Raw genomic sequence first — 17,503 nt, 5'->3', positions numbered from 1 at the left:
CATCAAAATTATATCAAATGAAGGCTTGAAATATCTTGAGTTGCATGTTATGAACCTATGTCATACATTAGTTTCACCTTGTAAATCTAATTTCTGGAATAAACGAACCTTTGCACGATATTCTAATTTTTTGTTGGGTAGTTTCCTCTATAGCAATATGAATGTTGAATGTTTTTCTATGTAAAACTTAGTTTGCAAAGTGATTTTCTATATCCATCTGAAATGTAGTGGTGTAGAAAATAAAATGTGGCTTTACATGGAAATACTCAAGTACAATGAAGTATAAATAGCTCAAAATTGTGTGTGAACGTTCTACAAGGTTTCAATGTGTAGACTCTATGTAATGTTATCTGCCTGTTGACCGGTAGGGGGCAACAGCACTGAAACATGTCGCTGGAGCACAAACTAAAGGAGGAGAAGTAGAAATTTCCTGTTCTTCCCAAAACAAAGCAGAAAAATGGCTGCTTTAGACGAAATAAAACGTCTCGAATATCTATCTTTGGTGTCAAAGGTGTGCACAGAGCTGGAGAATCATCTGGGAATAAGCGAAAAAGATTTGGGTAACGTTACGATACATGACAGCATTGTTTTCTCATCTAGTGTGCTAGCTAACTTTGCATTGCTCAGTTAGAAACAGGCATGATAATGTCAACCGACAAGGTTAGCATGTGTAGCTTAACACTAGTTGCTGTTTTGCAGCTGAATTTATCATCAACCTCGCCGAAAAACACCCAACAATTGAGGAATTTAAAGCTGTGCTATTACAAAATGGAGCAGAATTTACAGTAAGTATATAACAGCTTCATTTTTCATGTATGTATGGATCGGTGTTGTATCACTAAATCCACTTTTTTTGTTTCAGGATACCCTTATTGGTAATTTACTCAGACTTATTCATACTATGCGCTCCTCACCATCTACAAGTAAAGGTACAAATATTTTTAATACGCTTTATGTTCATTTTTAGCCTAGGTTTTGCAGCTATTAGCCCACTGATATATAATTTCTTCTCTATCAGCACTTCAGCCAGAGGCGAACCCAAAGAGTGAGAAGGACAAGCTGAAAGTGAAATACCCTGCTTTGTGTAAACCAGATGACCCTGTGTGGATCGTAAGACTCACTTCTTTCATATTCATTTAAACCTCTGTGTGTTCTACTTGTTTAGTAGGAAAATCAGCATTACCAAATACATGTATGTATTTCAGAAGTATTGCAGTTTGTAGTATTTATGGAGCTATGAAGCTGTTGTCTCTAATTATTACTTTCCTTCCAGATTCCCCCGCCACACACAGATAAAGACGATGAGCAGATTGCATTAGCAGCCATGAAGGAGCTGGAGATGCTTATGCCAAGTGTTTGTGGGGCAAGCTCTGATAACAGGTAATTTATACGTGGATTCCTGCCATTTGGAAAAAGGTGTCTCTAACTGACAAAACAAGAGACCAATGTAAAAATATTTTTAAATTGAATTGATTCTCTTTGGAATAAAAACTGGACTCTCTTTCTCTTTTCATCTCAGGTCAGACAGAAATTCACAATGTGACAGAGGTCGAGATGCAGACAGAGAAAGCGGATGTAAGCGAAGTCGCTCTCGCTCCAAATCAAGAGATCGCGATGGAGAAACAAACCACAAGCGGAGAAGGAAACGAGTGTCTCGCTGGAGTGACCGTCCACCAAGCCCGAACAGAGGTAACAACGACAACAACAACAAGGAGGAGGATGGGGACCGCTGGCGTGAGAGTGATAGACCTGTGGATCGGCCTCCGCCAGACGAGCCTGTTGTGGGTGACATCTACAATGGCAAAATCAGCAGCATTATGCAGTTTGGTTGCTTTGTGCAGCTCGAGGGCCTCAGGTCAGTAAGATAGATGGATAGATGTTTCCAGTGTCTTTTGGTGTTTTCATCCTGATCCTAAACTGTAGTGTGCAACTGTCATTCGCTGCAGAAAACGCTGGGAGGGTCTGGTGCATATCTCAGAGTTGCGCAAAGAAGGACGTATAGCGAATGTGGCTGATGTGGTCACCAAAGGCCAAAAGGTGAAGGTCAAAGTGCTGTCATTCACTGGAACCAAAGCCAGCCTCAGTATGAAGGTAAGACAACTTCATCATTTATGTTTTACCATTGTAGAAGAAGTGCTGGTCAGTGTAGTTAGTCAGTATAATTCATCCATTATTCTGAAATATTTCTCATCTCTTAAACAAAAATTACATTAAACAAATGCAGACATTGATTTGCAAAAACGACTCTGATGCATTGTGGTCCTTGTGGCTAGGATGTAGACCAGGAGACAGGGGAGGACATGAACCCCAACCGAAGAAGAAACCCAGGTGTTGAAGTTGTAGATGAAAACATGAGGAACCCTGACCGCCCCAACGAAGTCAGCATGCTGGAAATGGAGGAAAACCCAACAGAACACAAACGGCTCACAAAGATAACTGACCTTGAGAAGTGGGAAATTAATCAGGTATTCACCAAATACATTCACAATACTGGCTGAATGGTGGTATCTTCATTGTTTGGCAAATGTTTAAAAAATGATCTCTCTCATTCAGATGATTGCAGCCAATGTTCTTCCTAAAGAAGAGTTCCCAGAATTTGACGAGGAGACGGGAATTCTTCCCAAAATAGATGATGATGAAGGTAAAACTCTTTTTCACAAGTTTTTGCAAAGTGAAAGTTGTTCTGTGTAATAAATATGACGGTTCCCTCCACAGATGAAGACATAGAGATTGATCTGGTTGATGATGAACCACCATTCCTGAGGGGACAGACTAAATGGACCTTGAATATGAGCCCAGTTAAAATAGTGAAGGTACGTATCCAGACTCCAGAGTTATTTGTTGTGTGGGTAAACCTGTGCAGATTCTCTGAATATTTCTTTCAATAATATGTCGTGGAACTTTGGTTAGTATCAGATTATCAGTTCTGCTGTACTAACCTGCCTTATCCACTGTATATGAAAAAAGACCTACTGATTCTAACAGTTTACTGTTACCTTCTATATGCAAAGAAAAAAAATTAACAGCTGCCACAGTTTTGGCACCAGGAGGCGTAAAACGTTACAGGTGGATGTTTTTTGGTTTTTTTTTACGAGTTTGTTTTGAGGTTTTGCATTAAACACCAACTAATACCGAGTGTTAAAATAGAATGAATTGTGCTACAGCCACCTCCAGTGGATATTCATACTCATGCAAAGAGAATTCAGAAGTTAAACCACTGGAGGTCAGCAAATACATAATTTTCAGGGGATGTTATTTTCATCTTTAAACTTAAAATAGTTAACTATCCAACCAATAAAAAACACCTGAATTTTGAGATGGAAAAAAAGCTGTAAAAAAAAAAAAGAAAGAAAGAAACTACAGCTTTAAGTCTCAGTCACTCTGCAGATCTATTAGTAAAAGCACAGATTACTTTTGTTGCCTTGTACTTATTCATCCTTATTTATTTTACATTAAGCAGACTGTACCCCGGGAGTACATTGGTATATATAAGCTTGTGCTGTAAACACTGTTGCAGTTTGACAAAATGTTTCCTGTAGTTTCTCTACGTTCATACCAACAATTGTTCTGATTTTGTCCATTAGAATCCAGACGGCTCCCTTTCCCAGGCGGCCATGATGCAGAGCGCACTGGCTAAGGAGAGGCGGGAGCTGAAGCAGGCGGCTCGCGCAGCAGAGATGGACTGCATCCCTACTGGTCTCAACAAGAACTGGATAGACCCAATGCCTGATTGTAAGAACCTAGACTACACATTTCACATGATTCAGCAAATACTTTTTAAATGAGGCTGTAGATTTAAATGTGTGCAACCCTTAAATTTAAATCTTAAAGCTTCGATCAGAAACTAATTACGAAACAAAAACAATCCATGTTGTGTTAGTGAAATTTGGGAAATAAAATTCATCTGTCCTGTGCCAGGCCTCTTACACTGTTTCACTGTGACCATGTCATGGCTGGAGATGGTTATCTAGCTTCACTATGAATTTATTCTGGCACACACAGACACACTGCACTGCGTCTCTGTCTTCCATTGCCTGAGGAGATATCAGAGGCTTTACAAGTTCCTTCCGGCTGGTCACTACCTCTGACTCATAGTTTAATATAAAAAGATCTAGTTGGGAAGTTCATTATCGTCGCAGTTCATCTTAATTAAACAAAATGGTAGATTGTAGGAGGTTGGGATGAATCTTGCCGGAACTGAACATCTCACGACTATCTTCTTATAGATGAAGGAAGGCAGATCGCTGCCAACATGAGAGGCATCGGCGCTATGCCTATCGATCTTCCAGAGTGGAAGAGATACGCCTTAGGAGGGAACCAGGTATCGTATGGCAAGAAGACAGAGCTCTCCATCCTGCAGCAGAGAGAGAGTCTGCCTATTTTCAAGCTTAAGGAACAGCTCACTCAGGTATGAACAGTGGTGAGATCACATTCAGAGCATTACTTTATTTAAGTGATGAAATGATTGGGAAACCGAATGAGACAGAAGGTGCTGAACTCCACCTGAACCCACTTTACTTACTGATTCATTCTCTCTCCTGACAGGCTGTTCATGATAATCAGATCTTGATTGTAGTCGGAGAAACCGGGTCAGGTAAGACCACACAGATCACTCAGTACCTGGCAGAGGCAGGCTACACCTCCCGGGGAAAGATTGGCTGTACGCAGCCCCGTCGTGTGGCTGCCATGTCAGTGGCCAAGAGAGTCTCTGAGGAGTATGGATGTCGTCTAGGCCAAGAGGTCAGTGACCTTAGAGAGAGCTGTTCCTCTCATTTGTAGCATTTATCAATTTCAAACTAGTTGCAATTTTTTAAGATGTCATTCAGATTACCTCACATATTTTTTTACCTTCATTTTAGGTGGGTTACACCATTCGTTTTGAGGACTGCACCAGTACGGAGACAGTAATCAAGTACATGACCCATGGTATGCTGCAGAGAGAGTGTCTGGTGGACCCGGACATGAGCCAGTATTCCCTCATTATGCTAGATGAGGCCCACGAGAGAACAATCCACACTGACGTGCTGTTCGGCCTCCTCAAGAAGGTATTCCACATTCTACAAACCATATGAAATTTTTTAAGAATATTCACTGACCTAATTCCATACCAACAAAGCGTTTTCACGTGTAATAACTTTCTCTGTCTCTTGTAGACGATACAGAAGCGCAAAGACATGAAGCTGATCGTGTCCTCTGCTACACTGGATGCTGTCAAATTCTCCCAGTATTTCTTTGAAGCTCCCATATTCACCATCCCGGGAAGAACCTTCCCAGTGGAGATCCTCTATACCAAAGAGCCTGAGACGGACTACCTGGATGCCGGTCTCATCACTGTCATGCAGATCCATTTAACAGAGCCCCCAGGTATGGTTTCTGAAATAGGATTGTGTCTAAGCCATCTTGAATTTAAGGTCACTGTTGTCCCGGCGACAACAGTCATGTTTTAAGATATTCTATACTTGTGTTGTTTTGTATATAAAAAACCTAGTAGTATCTCTATTGGGAAAAATGAATTTGCATCAGCTTTTATGTTAAAATAAAATCCTTTTTTCTCCCTGTCTTTTTCTCAGGTGACGTCCTGGTGTTTCTGACTGGACAGGAAGAGATCGACACGGCCTGTGAGATCCTGTATGAGCGAATGAAGTCACTGGGGCCTGATGTTCCTGAGCTGATTATTCTGCCAGTTTATTCTGCCCTGCCCAGTGAGATGCAGACCAGGATCTTTGATCCAGCGCCTCCAGGCAGCAGAAAGGTAATATGCAGGATAAAATTAGGACTAGTTTTACTGGTTAAAAGCAGTTCCAGTTTTATTCAAGTTCTAAAATTGCAATTCTCTAATGAATATAGTATGATAAGTGAGACTGTCACTCATTATAACACTATCTTTCTTTATTAGAATTCAAATATAGTCAACTTGAGATGACAAAATTGCCTTTTAGTGAAGTCCAGAACAGAGCAAATAGGTATTACATGCATCCACCATATAAAAATGAAAACTTTTGTTTCTTTTGCTCACAACTAGGTCATCATTGCCACAAACATTGCTGAGACGTCTCTGACTATTGATGGAATCTACTACGTGGTGGATCCTGGTTTTGTTAAGCAGATCGTGTATAATTCCAAGACCGGCATTGACCAGCTTGTGGTGACTCCCATATCACAGGTCATTCATTTTAACACAATCTCAGAGGTTTTTATTCTAAGCTGACAAAATGAAAAAGCATCATTGGTTAGTGATATGTTAGATTGACATCTCTTTCCTCATTAGTCCTTTAATTACCTCCTGGTTTCTTTTCAGGCCCAGGCCAAGCAGAGGTCAGGTCGAGCCGGCAGAACAGGCCCGGGGAAGTGTTACAGGCTCTACACTGAGAGAGCCTACAGAGATGAGATGCTGACGACCAATGTGCCTGAGATCCAGAGAACCAACTTGGCCAGCACTGTGCTGTCTCTGAAGGTACAGTCCTCCACAAATCAGTGGCTGTCTTTTTTTTTATTTTTTGTATTTTTTTTTTAGTTCTAGTTTTTTAGAAGTGGGCTGCTTTGCCTCTCCTGGAAATCCGTCATAAGAATTTTTAATTTGATTTCTCCTTTCCTCCTGTGCTTTACTCACCTCCCTAGGCCATGGGTATTAATGACCTTCTGGCGTTCGACTTCATGGATGCTCCTCCCATGGAGACTCTGATCATAGCCATGGAGCAGCTGTACACTCTGGGAGCTCTGGATGATGAAGGATTACTCACACGGCTGGGTAGAAGGGTGAGAAGAATAGGAATAATTGCATGTATTATATTGGTGACAGCTATATTTATTGTATTGGTAGAGTCAGTGTGTGGTCTTAAAGTAGAGCTTGAATCATCTAGAGAGTAGATTTGTCCATTTTGTCCTTTGCTCCTTGTCAATGAAGTTAACTTATTGTACTGATCACTAGTTGTTGTCAGTGTCAGGTTTACCTGTTTGTGTATGAGGTCCCCACACTTAACATGTTTTATATTACCTTCAAAATTGTGTTTTCCCACCTGTCTCTGTGGTTCAGATGGCTGAGTTCCCTCTGGAGCCCATGCTGTGTAAGATGTTGATCATGTCCGTCCATCTGGGCTGCAGCGAGGAGATGCTCACCATCGTCTCCATGTTGTCTGTTCAGAACATCTTTTATAGACCAAAGGTATGCAGCTAACACCTGATTTGACTTCAGTCTCATTCAGATCAGAATTATTTCTATAACACATACAAATACTTCCTTCATGACAATTAACAATATTTTTTTTGGGGGGGGGCATGATTAAAAGAAACAACACCTCTGTGAAATAACACACATATCAGACTCTGTTTCCTCAAAAAACAGAAAAACAAAATTCAATCCTTCTATTTGCAGGACAAACAGGCCCAGGCTGACCAGAGGAAGACAAAGTTTTTCCAGCCGGAGGGAGACCACCTTACACTGTTGGCTGTCTACAACTCCTGGAAGAACAACAAGTTCTCCAACCCCTGGTGTTTTGAGAACTTCATTCAGGCTCGCTCATTAAAGAGAGCTCAGGACATCCGCAAGCAGATGCTGAGCATCATGGACAGGTAGTCTGCATATGAAATTTAACCGTGCTTTAACCATTAGATTTCCCCCTGTGTATTTCTTGTACTAAATAGAGCATGGTATTGAATTCCACTGAGTAACACTGATATAATTTAAAACAGAGACCATGTTTTACTTTATAAAATGTGGAAATGGTAATTGATGTATAAAGATATGCAGCAATGTACTTTTAATATATGTCAAGTTTGAGATAAACAATTACTCAGTAATTAACCTCAATCAAACTATATAATCTGTACACAATGTCTTATGAAAAACTACAGGTATACGAATATTAAATGAGACTAAATATTTCTTAGACACAAGCTGGACGTGGTGTCTTGTGGGAAAAGTACGATGCGGGTCCAGAAAGCTATTTGCAGCGGTTACTTCAGGAACGCAGCCAGGAAGCACCCTCAGGACGGGTACCGTACCCTGATTGACCAGCAGGTGGTGTACCTCCACCCCTCCAGCACTCTGTTCAACCGCCAGCCGGAGTGGTGAGTCCTCATTGTTGACAAGATTTTAATCCATATCCCAAAAAACATTGCTTAGGTCTTACTTAGAGCTGTTCTGGTTGTGTCTTCCTGCAGCTTGAGTGATTAATTTGTGTGGATGTCTTGTATAATCATCAATATTGCTGAAATGATTAGTTAATCAACAGGAAATTAACCAGCTTGTCACTCTTTAGCATTTACTGTTTTTCTTTGTTTTTTGCAACTGTAGTTAGAATATCTTTGTGCTTTTATATTTTACTGTTTTCTGATTAATCAATAGATCTGAAAAAATAATCCATGAATATAGATAAAACTAATGATGGTTTTCATTAGCGATTTAATGATATGGTGATATTTTATTTATAACTAATCAGTTATCTGAACTGACTGAAATTATTGGTTTATTAAAATAGTTTCCGATTAATTTACCATCTATGGACAAATTTATTAAACGACTAATCATTTCAGCTGTATTAGTCATTTATTATTGAAACTAATCATTAGTTGCAACCCTAATCATTATTAACTGTATTTCTGTCCTTGTTGTTCTTTCTCCAGGCTTGTGTACCATGAGCTGGTGTTGACCACCAAGGAGTACATGCGGGAGGTGACTACCATCGACCCTCGCTGGCTGGTGGAGTTCGCCCCGGCTTTCTTCAGAGTTGGTGACCCCACGCGCCTCAGCCGGCAGAAGAGGATGCAGAAACTGGAGCCTCTCTACAGCCGCTACGAGGAGCCCAACGCATGGAGGATCTCCCGCGCCTTTAGACGACGCTGAGGATGCTTCAGGCTTATACCAGGTGGACATACTGTGTAGAACAAACGGAATCAGATAACGGCTGAAAAAGACACTTTGGTTTCATGTTTTTGATTTTGCGTTGCCAAAGCTAAAACTTCGACCAAACCTTAATAAACTGTCTTATGGAATAGGAATGTTTTAATATTTAACTTTCTTTATTCACTTCAGTAATACTTAAATTAGCCATGTTAGCTATGTCATTACCATTGTTAGGTATTAACACCTGAACTGGTTAACATTTCTTATATTGTATTTTCTATGAAATGTTTTATGTTTAAATAATTTAGAAATGTTTTAAAATGTTCAATCATTGACGTTAGTTTTTCATCATTTCGGATAAACACGGGATGCAATCTTATCTGCTGCTGCGTTTTAACTCTTCACCGTCTTGTTTGCATGAATATTGGCAAATATGAAATATTTATTTGATGCGTGCGCTAGGTGTTAAGACCAACTGCTGTTTTGGTTAAAGTAATAGTTGCAAATGTTGTGAAACTTGCTCATCTGCTTTCTTTTAGAGTTAAATGAGAGAATTTATGCCACTTTCCTGTCTGTGTGGTAATATGACGATACTGCTAGTAGCCGGTGAGTGTTAGTGAGGCTAGCTGTTTACCCCTGTGTTACGGTCTTTATGGTAAGCTAAGCTAACCGATTGCTAGTTTAGTATTTACCACACAGAGATGAGTGGTGTCAATCTTCTCATCCCTCGGGTAGAAAGTGAATCAGCATGTGTCTTAAAATGGTAAATTTAAACAGCCTGAGCAGTTAAATCACATATTTATAAAAACAGGTTTTGCCCACCATAATCCTCCTCGCTTGTAAAAAGGTGAAAGTACCCACATGTGGCTCACAACAAAAACACAGAAAAGAATAGTCCGGACTTCAGTTTGGGTATTATTATGGGTATTTATTAAGCAATCTCTTCAACCACAGTCATGTTTATGGATTGAATAGGCCTCAGATGTGAGAGGAATGCAGCTCTTAAAAACAAAACAAAACAAAAAAAAAAATCCCTAATGAGATTAATTTAAAACAAAAACACCATAGCCTTATATACAAGTGGATGGGGTGGGCATGTGCAAGAGGTGCATGGGGTTTCGGGGTGTGTATGATGATGGGTAGGTACAACAGGAAGATTTCTGAAGGCGGGGAGAAAGGAGAGAGAGTCGGGGGCTGGCTTTAGTACATGTAGCCTTTGGAGTAGGGCTGGGGGCCCATGTTTTGGGGGGCTTGTTCCGTGGTGTAGGGCACTCCCTCGTCCAGGTGGGACAGGGGCACTGTGTCCTCCTCGTTGACGTAGCGCTCAAACTCGGCCTTCAGGCTGGGCCGCTGATTGTCGGGGAAGGCCAGGGAGATGAGGGCCTCGGGCTCACAAACAAACTTGTAAACATAGCGCTCCCCTGCCACCTGGAGAGAGAGGGGAGTGCTTGAGTCATATAGGAATGCATGTAAAAAAAAAAACAAAAAAAAACTAAGCTCTTTTTTTTTTTTTCCAGGTAAGCAGACTTTTCAGTTGCCTGTTTGAGTTGCATAGGTGTGTAACACAAATCTTACTGTCTGTCTATATTTAGATATCCAGTAGAGGATCAGATCTGCGTCACAAAAGTGCAGTGACCCAGTTATCGTCTGACAAAAGCCACTCAGCTGTGATTGATGGTGATTTTAGTGAGATTAATAAACATTTAATTTGACTCATATACTGTACGCCATTACACAAATATGCAAATATGGCCACTGCAACTCTTTTAAACTTACTTCTTTCTACAAATGTACACATTAATGTGTATCTTCTAAACCTCAGCTGATGTGAAATTATGAAATGAGACTAAGGTTGATGCCTAAGAGATTGAGTAAATGTATTACCCTTTTCTAATAAGTAACTCTAAACTCAGGGAATGCATCATTTAAAGTTTGTCCTTTTCTTTTAATATTATAGTATTTTAACCTTTTCTGTTGCTCAAACCTTAAGTTTGCTTAAGTTTCCTTCCATATTTTTGCCTTCCATATGTCTTCATAGTAGGATAACTAGAACAGGTCCACTTATATGATTTTATACTATGCTTTCTACTTTATAAAGTGATTATAAATTGTAATTATTGGCTTTTTAATGGTTAAGGATAAGGACAACTTTTGGGTTGCCAGTTTGTGGAAAATGTCTCTTAACTGGTGTTTATCCTCCTCCAACTAAATTTGCATTTGTCTTCTTGGCTTGCACTTAAATCCACGACCCCTCCAACGAACCAGTCAACCACTTACTTTCTGGAAAAGTTGCGCAAAGCATCTGGATCACAGTCCATTTATTCGTGGCTTGTTTACAACTGCACACTTGATTGGCTGTTGTAAAAACCTTTTATGCATGACTTTCTAACATTTATAACTGCAGACCTGATGGCCTAGTAAAAGGTAAGAAACCCATGAGGATTGAAAGTGTCATACAGGAGGATGAGGGTAGGTTTCCTTATTGTTTCCTTAAATGTAACTGACCTATTAACTTTTTCTAAAACCATTAGTTACAACTTATAAACCTTTTACAAAGCGTGCCATGTTAGAAAGTGATACTATAAAGTGAACCATGATATAACTTGAGCAAACATAAGGTTTTGTGGACATTGATGGCAAAATTTAGAAGATTATAATACCTGAAACATAAGGACAATATTAATAGTAATATAAAAAGGATGTGTTTTGTACCTTCTGCATGATTCCCTTCTCGTAGTAATAGCGCAGAGAGCGACTGAGCTTGTCGTAGTTCATGGCTGGACGGTTCTTTTGCATACCCCACAGCCTGGCAACCTGAGGAGAGGGAGAACGAGGAGGTCGAGGAGGGGAGAGGACAGCAGAAAGGAAATGGTTGTGGTTACACTTATGGCATAGTTCAGCTTTAGTGAGGTTCATTTAAAGGTGAGTGGGTATTTCTAAGCTTTTGAAGTTCTGAAGAATATAGCCTTACTCAAATGACACGTCAACATTTGAGAATTGTTTGCGTCAGCTTTTTTTTTTTTTTTCCTGAAGTTCATATTCCCAAAATCATAATCAGACACAGTTGTTTCTAATTCCAAGCTGTGGCCACTAGGGGTCCTTGGTGACAAGTCAAAGTCTTCTCTGCTCCTTAACTCAGCAGCGTCAACACGCCAAGACCAGGGCGAGTCCCCACATGTGGATTCACTTCCTTTTTATGTAACCCATTACCACTTGAATGCAACCAGAGTCCCACAGTGTTCGCAGTGAAATAAGAGTCATGGCTGGTTGTCAGAGGCAGACCATGAAACACAGCCCCAACCCAAAATTGAACTCTCAGCTGATGAGGGACCACTAACTCGGATAGAAAATTAGCATCTCACAACAACCCCGCACAGGCAAGGGGAAGTAAATGAAGTCACAATAGGCACCGAGCCTCATGTTGACAAACATCTCAGACCCTGGAAGAACAGTAAAGCTGGGGGGAGGGACGCCGAGATTCATGACTCATGAAGAGACAGGTCGTATCCCACAGTGGCCATCCAGCCAGCAGCCCTGTTTGATCTCTGAGTGTGCTCTCAGCCCTAATTGCTCTTGTAAAACTCTTACCCCCATTCATTATTAATGTACAGTAAAAAGATAATGGAAAACACAGTATAGTCCTCTCCGTATTAGGACCCGCCTAAAAGGACGCTCTGTCTGATAGATCCAATCAAATTGCAGACTTAAACATCGCAAAAATGTCTCGACTGAAGAAATGTGAGGAGGTGAGAAAGAACCGGGGTGTTGGGTGATTCTGTGATAGCGCTTGTCCTTCATTTATCAATCCAGCGTTTCATGTGTTGAATAATGAATGGGGAACTAATGGAAGATGGATCAGAGAATAGAGCTGCGAGGAAAGTGGCCAAATCTCACTTCTAATCGCTCTAATCTAGGTAGCGCCTTCAAACCCTGCTAACATAAATCCATTCCCAGAATAACTCTTCTGCTGACCTTATCAGATTTATATTAACGTCATGATTTCTATGAACACTTCTCCACTATCCCTTGATGAGCACATACAGTAATATAGACAAAAAATATTATTGACGCATTTTGAATGCTCCATATATTTGAGATGATACTATTAATAGAAAGAGACTTTGGCCTAGAGAGGTCCTTACACTATTCAACAACAACAGAGCAAGAAAATGATTGTCATTTTTTCACAGTTAACGCACCGTCCCTTTTCTTTGGTTTCACACCACCATCATGAAAAACTAAATGCAATCTAAATTGTGAAATGAATTCAGTTCAAAAAGTCCCAGCTTCTCTCTCAAAATCACAAGCATTACATTTTCTTTTCCCTCACAAAATGTTCTGACCGCAATATCTAACCAACAGCCATAGTAGTAATTTTAAAAATGTTTCAATAAAAGATCTTAAAAAGAGACTGAGTGTATTTGCTTGATTAACAGGAGTCTCGGCCTATCACACTGGATCTGCTGGTTTCAGTAAACACAAAGACGTGTGTGAGCAGTAAAGAAATATACAGTAGTCACAGCCTGTACATTCATTTATAGTCATTACTCATGATACAGTGAAGGATCTGCTTTAAACAGGCAGAATACTGCACCTGTTCACATAAAAAAAGACCAGTAACTGTGTTTAAATGACTAATTAATCAGTGAATTTCTGTATGGCACCACCCCCACTCCTGCTGTTTTTCCTTGTTAATGTTCTCTTGAAAGATTAAAAAAAAAAAAAACACTGATTAAAAGAGATTGGTTCAGACAAACCTCTTCAGGTTCAATGAGTTTGAACTCCATGCCGCGGCCGGTCCAGGCGATGAAGTGGGCATTGCCCGGGTCGTCCAGCAGGGCCACCAGGAACTGCCAGAGCTGCAAAGAGCCACGGCGCTGGTAAGGTGTGCCCTCGCGAAAAACACCACCCCCCTCCTGCTTCACCTCACCTGGAACGAGGAGAGAACAAACTGGAGGTCAGCAAAATGCTTTCTTTGTATAATAAAAGGGACTGTTACTGAACTCTTTGTAGCTTCGATTGTGACTTTGTGACCAAGTTTATTTGATATTTGATACATTTGCAGCACATTAATCTACATCAGACCATTAAGCTTTAATCATTAAATTAAAGTCTAACGTGGTTCTTATGTTACATGTGAAAACAAGAAAAGTTTGTAACAGCTGCAAAGCATCTGAATTCTAGAGGGGCCAGTACATCAGCAGGTCATCTAATCTGATGTTTCATGTTTGCAAACTGACGTAAACTGAATGAACTGCTTACTAACAACGGCTTATCACTAGAAAGGCAGCAGTGTGTTGAGTAGAGACGGAAACAGAGGGGAGATTTCAGAGGACTGAGAGATGAAATTAAAAGCATGAAGTGGCTGCACAGTTATTTGAAACAAAAACAATACCGGGTGAAGCAATATGTGCGTAAACAGACACTAATTCTCGTTTGGTTCTCAGTTGTTTACCGGTTATTGGATATGTTGCACACAAGTGTGGGAACACGAGAGGCTGTGCTAAGTTACTGCTGTTGTCTCTCAGAGAACTTGCACACTTCACTGGTTCAACCAGTGCTGACACCCTTGGGCTCTCCACTCAATCTCCTTTAGTGTCAATCACCAAAAAACACCATGGGAGACTGCATGTCTCTGTTCTCAGCGTGACAGGGGAGCCCTACATTGTGTGCACGGAGAAACCAAACCCACTAACTAAGTTTGTGAGAACACAAAGACCCATGTAGCTCTTACACAACGCTCTCTGACGTCTATATAAGATGATCGTCGGGTATAGAGATCGGAGTGGGTGACTGTACGGATAGTGTTTCTCTCCTATAACGCCGTCATATAGACTAACACCTCGACAAGTGGACTGTGGTGTGTGAATGCGGAGGGATTATGGGCGCAGCAGGCCTACCTTCGAACTTCTCTGGAACCACACGGGAGTCATTTTCAAACAGATAGCCTGGAAGACAAGGGAAGAATTGTGTTTAGGTTTCAAGGGGCCTTGAGCCCGGCACAACTAGGTTGTTCATTTGGGATCTGTGCCAAGCTTTGAATACCAACCCAACAAAATACAAGGACCTATTCACGCATGAATAACGTTAAGCCAATAAGTGTGTACTCTGCTTTTACAAAAGTGGACCGGAGCACTTCAGTAACAGGGAAAGGATTTCATAGTGGAAACATTTAATGGGTCTTGGATCTTTGCTCCCAGTTTCAGGGCCAATTAACTTATTTGTAACATCTTTCAGGCCTTTCACAGTCGTTTTGTTCTGAACACAATTGGTGAATAAGAATTTGAATTACCCAAAATGGTGTGACAAACAATGGGAGTAAGAGGAAGGATTGTTTTCTTTTTTTCGCCGGGGAAATAAGTGTGCTTTTTTCCAGGAGTTATGTTTATTCAGGGATTCTTGAGGCAGGGGTGAGCCGAGAACCTCTGCCAATGGAAACATAGGCACACCGCTGGTTAGCCAATGGAAACACGGACACTCTACGCCGGTTAGCCAATGACCACAGAGCTCTAACCAATGAGGGCTCAGTGAAGATAAAGGGATGAAGAGGAGGAGATTGGACACATTTGGTGGCAGAATTTGGAGGTGGTTCTAAAAAGGGGCAAAATATGAAGGTTATTACAACATAAGTCAAAGAAAGTCTGATTACCTTCATTGCTGTGCTGGGGGTTTGGGTAGCCCTCACTGTGGTGGTACATAGAGGGGCATCCAGGCACATCTGTGACAGAAACACAAACAGCTTTAAGTCAAAAATATATTTATTTCAGCAGATTAAAACTTTGTGTTTTAACAACCATCCAGTTAAAGTGGCAGAATAATAACAGCACACAAGGGGTAAAAAATATTTACGTGGAGTAAATTGAATCATTAGTTGGTGTGCATGGAGAAACCCAAAACGAACTTATTGCTTACTAAGCCAATATCTGCATGAGAAGGTGGCTGCAATGTACAGATATTTTGTGTGATCACCCTGAGCACTGCAAGGACGAATGCTGCATTTATCATATCACTTCTCTTGTCTCTGGCGGTATTTTTAGGCCATGAACAAGCACCTTCACCAGACCAGAAAAGTGGTACAGTATACAGTGTCTGCACTTTGTCTGGGCACATCATTGACTGTCTCGAATAGCCGCATTCACCAAAATAGATTTTTATATTGCTCCCCGTAAAAACCTTCAGGCGAAGTTCTGTGCAAGCTGGGACACTTGTAACGCACCTTTAATGTGTTATTATGAGCTCTGCGAGAGCATTGTGCTCGATTTCCTGTGACTACTCTGCTCACCTTTGTGTGTGTGTTTATTTTCTTTTTCTTTGGCTCTTTGCGGTAATTAAAAAAAGGTGTGTCACTGACTATTCTGTATGTGTTTGTCCATTTGTCTTTCAACTGTTGTGAACGACACAAGCGAGAGAATAAGAAACTGAAAAGGTGCAGCTCTTTGCCTCTGGCTCTGGCTGTGACTCACTCCTGGGGAATGCAGCTGCAGCGCTGCGACTGTGATAAGATGCCAGTGGGGAAAATCAAACCCTCCATTCCGGGGCAGCGGCACTCGATCATACTGTAAATAATATGTCTGCCAGAAATGGCAGGGCCCCCACCAGGGAGCGATGGGCAGATTGGGTGTGAGAGCACCGGGCTTAATTGTGTACTCGGTGGCATGAGCGTTTTGTGTCTTTCATGTGACAAAATAGCAGTGATTACACGATGGAATGGCGTTTCATATGTGAAACTAGGAGTCTCTTTCTTTAGCCTGCTTTTAAAATAGGACTTAGAGGCATTTGTCTGCCATAAAAGAAAACACTGGTGGTGTTCTCTTTACAAGCTGTTTACTTCAATACACCTCTTTTGTACGCTCTATTGCCATTTCACCATTACATGCCTGTTACCGCACAATTTGGGAAGGGGTTTTTCTTTCAACTAAATGACCATAAATGAATGACATTATAAATCAACAGCAAATAAACAACACTCGCCGGAGCCGATGTGGCAGTGTTGCTTTTATAAACCATTTAAATGCCTATGATTTAGTTTGCAGGGAGCATTCATTGAAAAGCTCTTTAACACAAATTATCCAATTAACTGCCTGAACGAAACTATATTTTCACTGAGTCTGCTAATTAAATTTACATTATTCCATTTATATGGTCATAGATTAAGGTTTCTCATTCATACTCATGCTTTTCATTAGATTTTTTTAAGACTACCTGGCATCCCATGACTAATCCCTTCAACAAATTCATATTTTTATTTTTGCCTCACATCATCCATTGCATACAAACAATTCCATACACTGGGCATTGAGAAGATCTGCTCATAAAGGGATAAAAGGATTGAGTGAAATAGATTCTTATTCTCCAGACATTAATTTGACAAAAGTATCTCCAAATGTTCAGCCCCTGTAACCCTGCACTACCTATCTCCTGAAAAGCGTGGCGCCTTTGCAGAAATGTGGAGGTCTGCAACAACAGAATGATAAACTCTGATCTTTCATGTGTGATCCGCTTCTGCAGCTGGTCAAACTCATATCAGAGACACAGGAAACTCCACCAAATTCAACTTTCTCCTCCTCCCTGCAGTTATCCACACAAAAACATCCTTTTGTACTTTCCCTGTCTTCCTCAAGGTTGTGTGATTCCTTGTCAGTGTTATCCCCCACCCCCCCA

General features: G+C 40.8%; 2 protein-coding genes across 2 annotated transcripts in view; one reads left to right on the top strand and one right to left on the bottom strand.

The window, feature by feature from the left end:
• The first annotated feature begins 412 nt into the window (after nucleotides 1–412).
• LOC111655407 (ATP-dependent RNA helicase DHX8-like) lies at nucleotides 413–9,221 on the top strand. Its single transcript, XM_023406802.2, has 23 exons — nucleotides 413–560; nucleotides 700–785; nucleotides 863–929; nucleotides 1,019–1,110; nucleotides 1,274–1,380; nucleotides 1,520–1,855; nucleotides 1,947–2,091; nucleotides 2,274–2,465; nucleotides 2,554–2,641; nucleotides 2,716–2,813; nucleotides 3,585–3,732; nucleotides 4,227–4,408; nucleotides 4,546–4,740; nucleotides 4,860–5,045; nucleotides 5,154–5,364; nucleotides 5,571–5,752; nucleotides 6,023–6,163; nucleotides 6,299–6,454; nucleotides 6,619–6,756; nucleotides 7,034–7,162; nucleotides 7,373–7,569; nucleotides 7,888–8,067; nucleotides 8,623–9,221. Exons 1-23 carry the CDS (start codon nucleotides 458–460, stop codon nucleotides 8,840–8,842), a joined length of 3,579 nt encoding a protein of 1,192 aa, XP_023262570.1. The 5' UTR covers nucleotides 413–457; the 3' UTR covers nucleotides 8,843–9,221.
• Nucleotides 9,222–9,749: 528 nt separating this feature from the next.
• Nucleotides 9,750–17,503, bottom strand: part of etv4 (ETS variant transcription factor 4) — a 31,317-nt gene continuing 23,563 nt past the window's right edge. Inside the window, exons 8-12 of the mRNA XM_087174110.1 lie at nucleotides 15,492–15,560; nucleotides 14,743–14,790; nucleotides 13,600–13,772; nucleotides 11,555–11,656; nucleotides 9,750–10,270 (exon numbers count right to left, since the gene is read on the bottom strand). Of these exons, the coding sequence (XP_087030236.1) occupies nucleotides 10,043–10,270; nucleotides 11,555–11,656; nucleotides 13,600–13,772; nucleotides 14,743–14,790; nucleotides 15,492–15,560 (620 nt within the window). The 3' untranslated portion in view covers nucleotides 9,750–10,042. The remainder of the gene's footprint in view (nucleotides 10,271–11,554; nucleotides 11,657–13,599; nucleotides 13,773–14,742; nucleotides 14,791–15,491; nucleotides 15,561–17,503) is intronic.

The sequence above is a fragment of the Seriola lalandi genome, unplaced genomic scaffold, assembly GCF_002814215.2.
Source record: "Seriola lalandi dorsalis isolate HSWRI2012SDOR001 ecotype SW California unplaced genomic scaffold, Sedor1 jcf7180002054317, whole genome shotgun sequence".
NCBI lineage: Eukaryota > Metazoa > Chordata > Actinopteri > Carangiformes > Carangidae > Seriola > Seriola lalandi.
Note: the sequence above shows the minus strand (reverse complement) of the source record. Positions and strands in the feature narration are given on the sequence as shown.

Coding starts and splice junctions, on each gene's coding strand:
- LOC111655407 (XM_023406802.2), top strand. CDS start 458: ATGGCTGCTTTAGACGAAATAAAACGTCTCGAATATCTATCTTTGGTG. Junction 1,381..1,519: donor GGGGCAAGCTCTGATAACAG/GTAATTTATACG, acceptor TTTTCATCTCAG/GTCAGACAGAAATTCACAAT. Junction 4,741..4,859: donor GATGTCGTCTAGGCCAAGAG/GTCAGTGACCTT, acceptor CCTTCATTTTAG/GTGGGTTACACCATTCGTTT.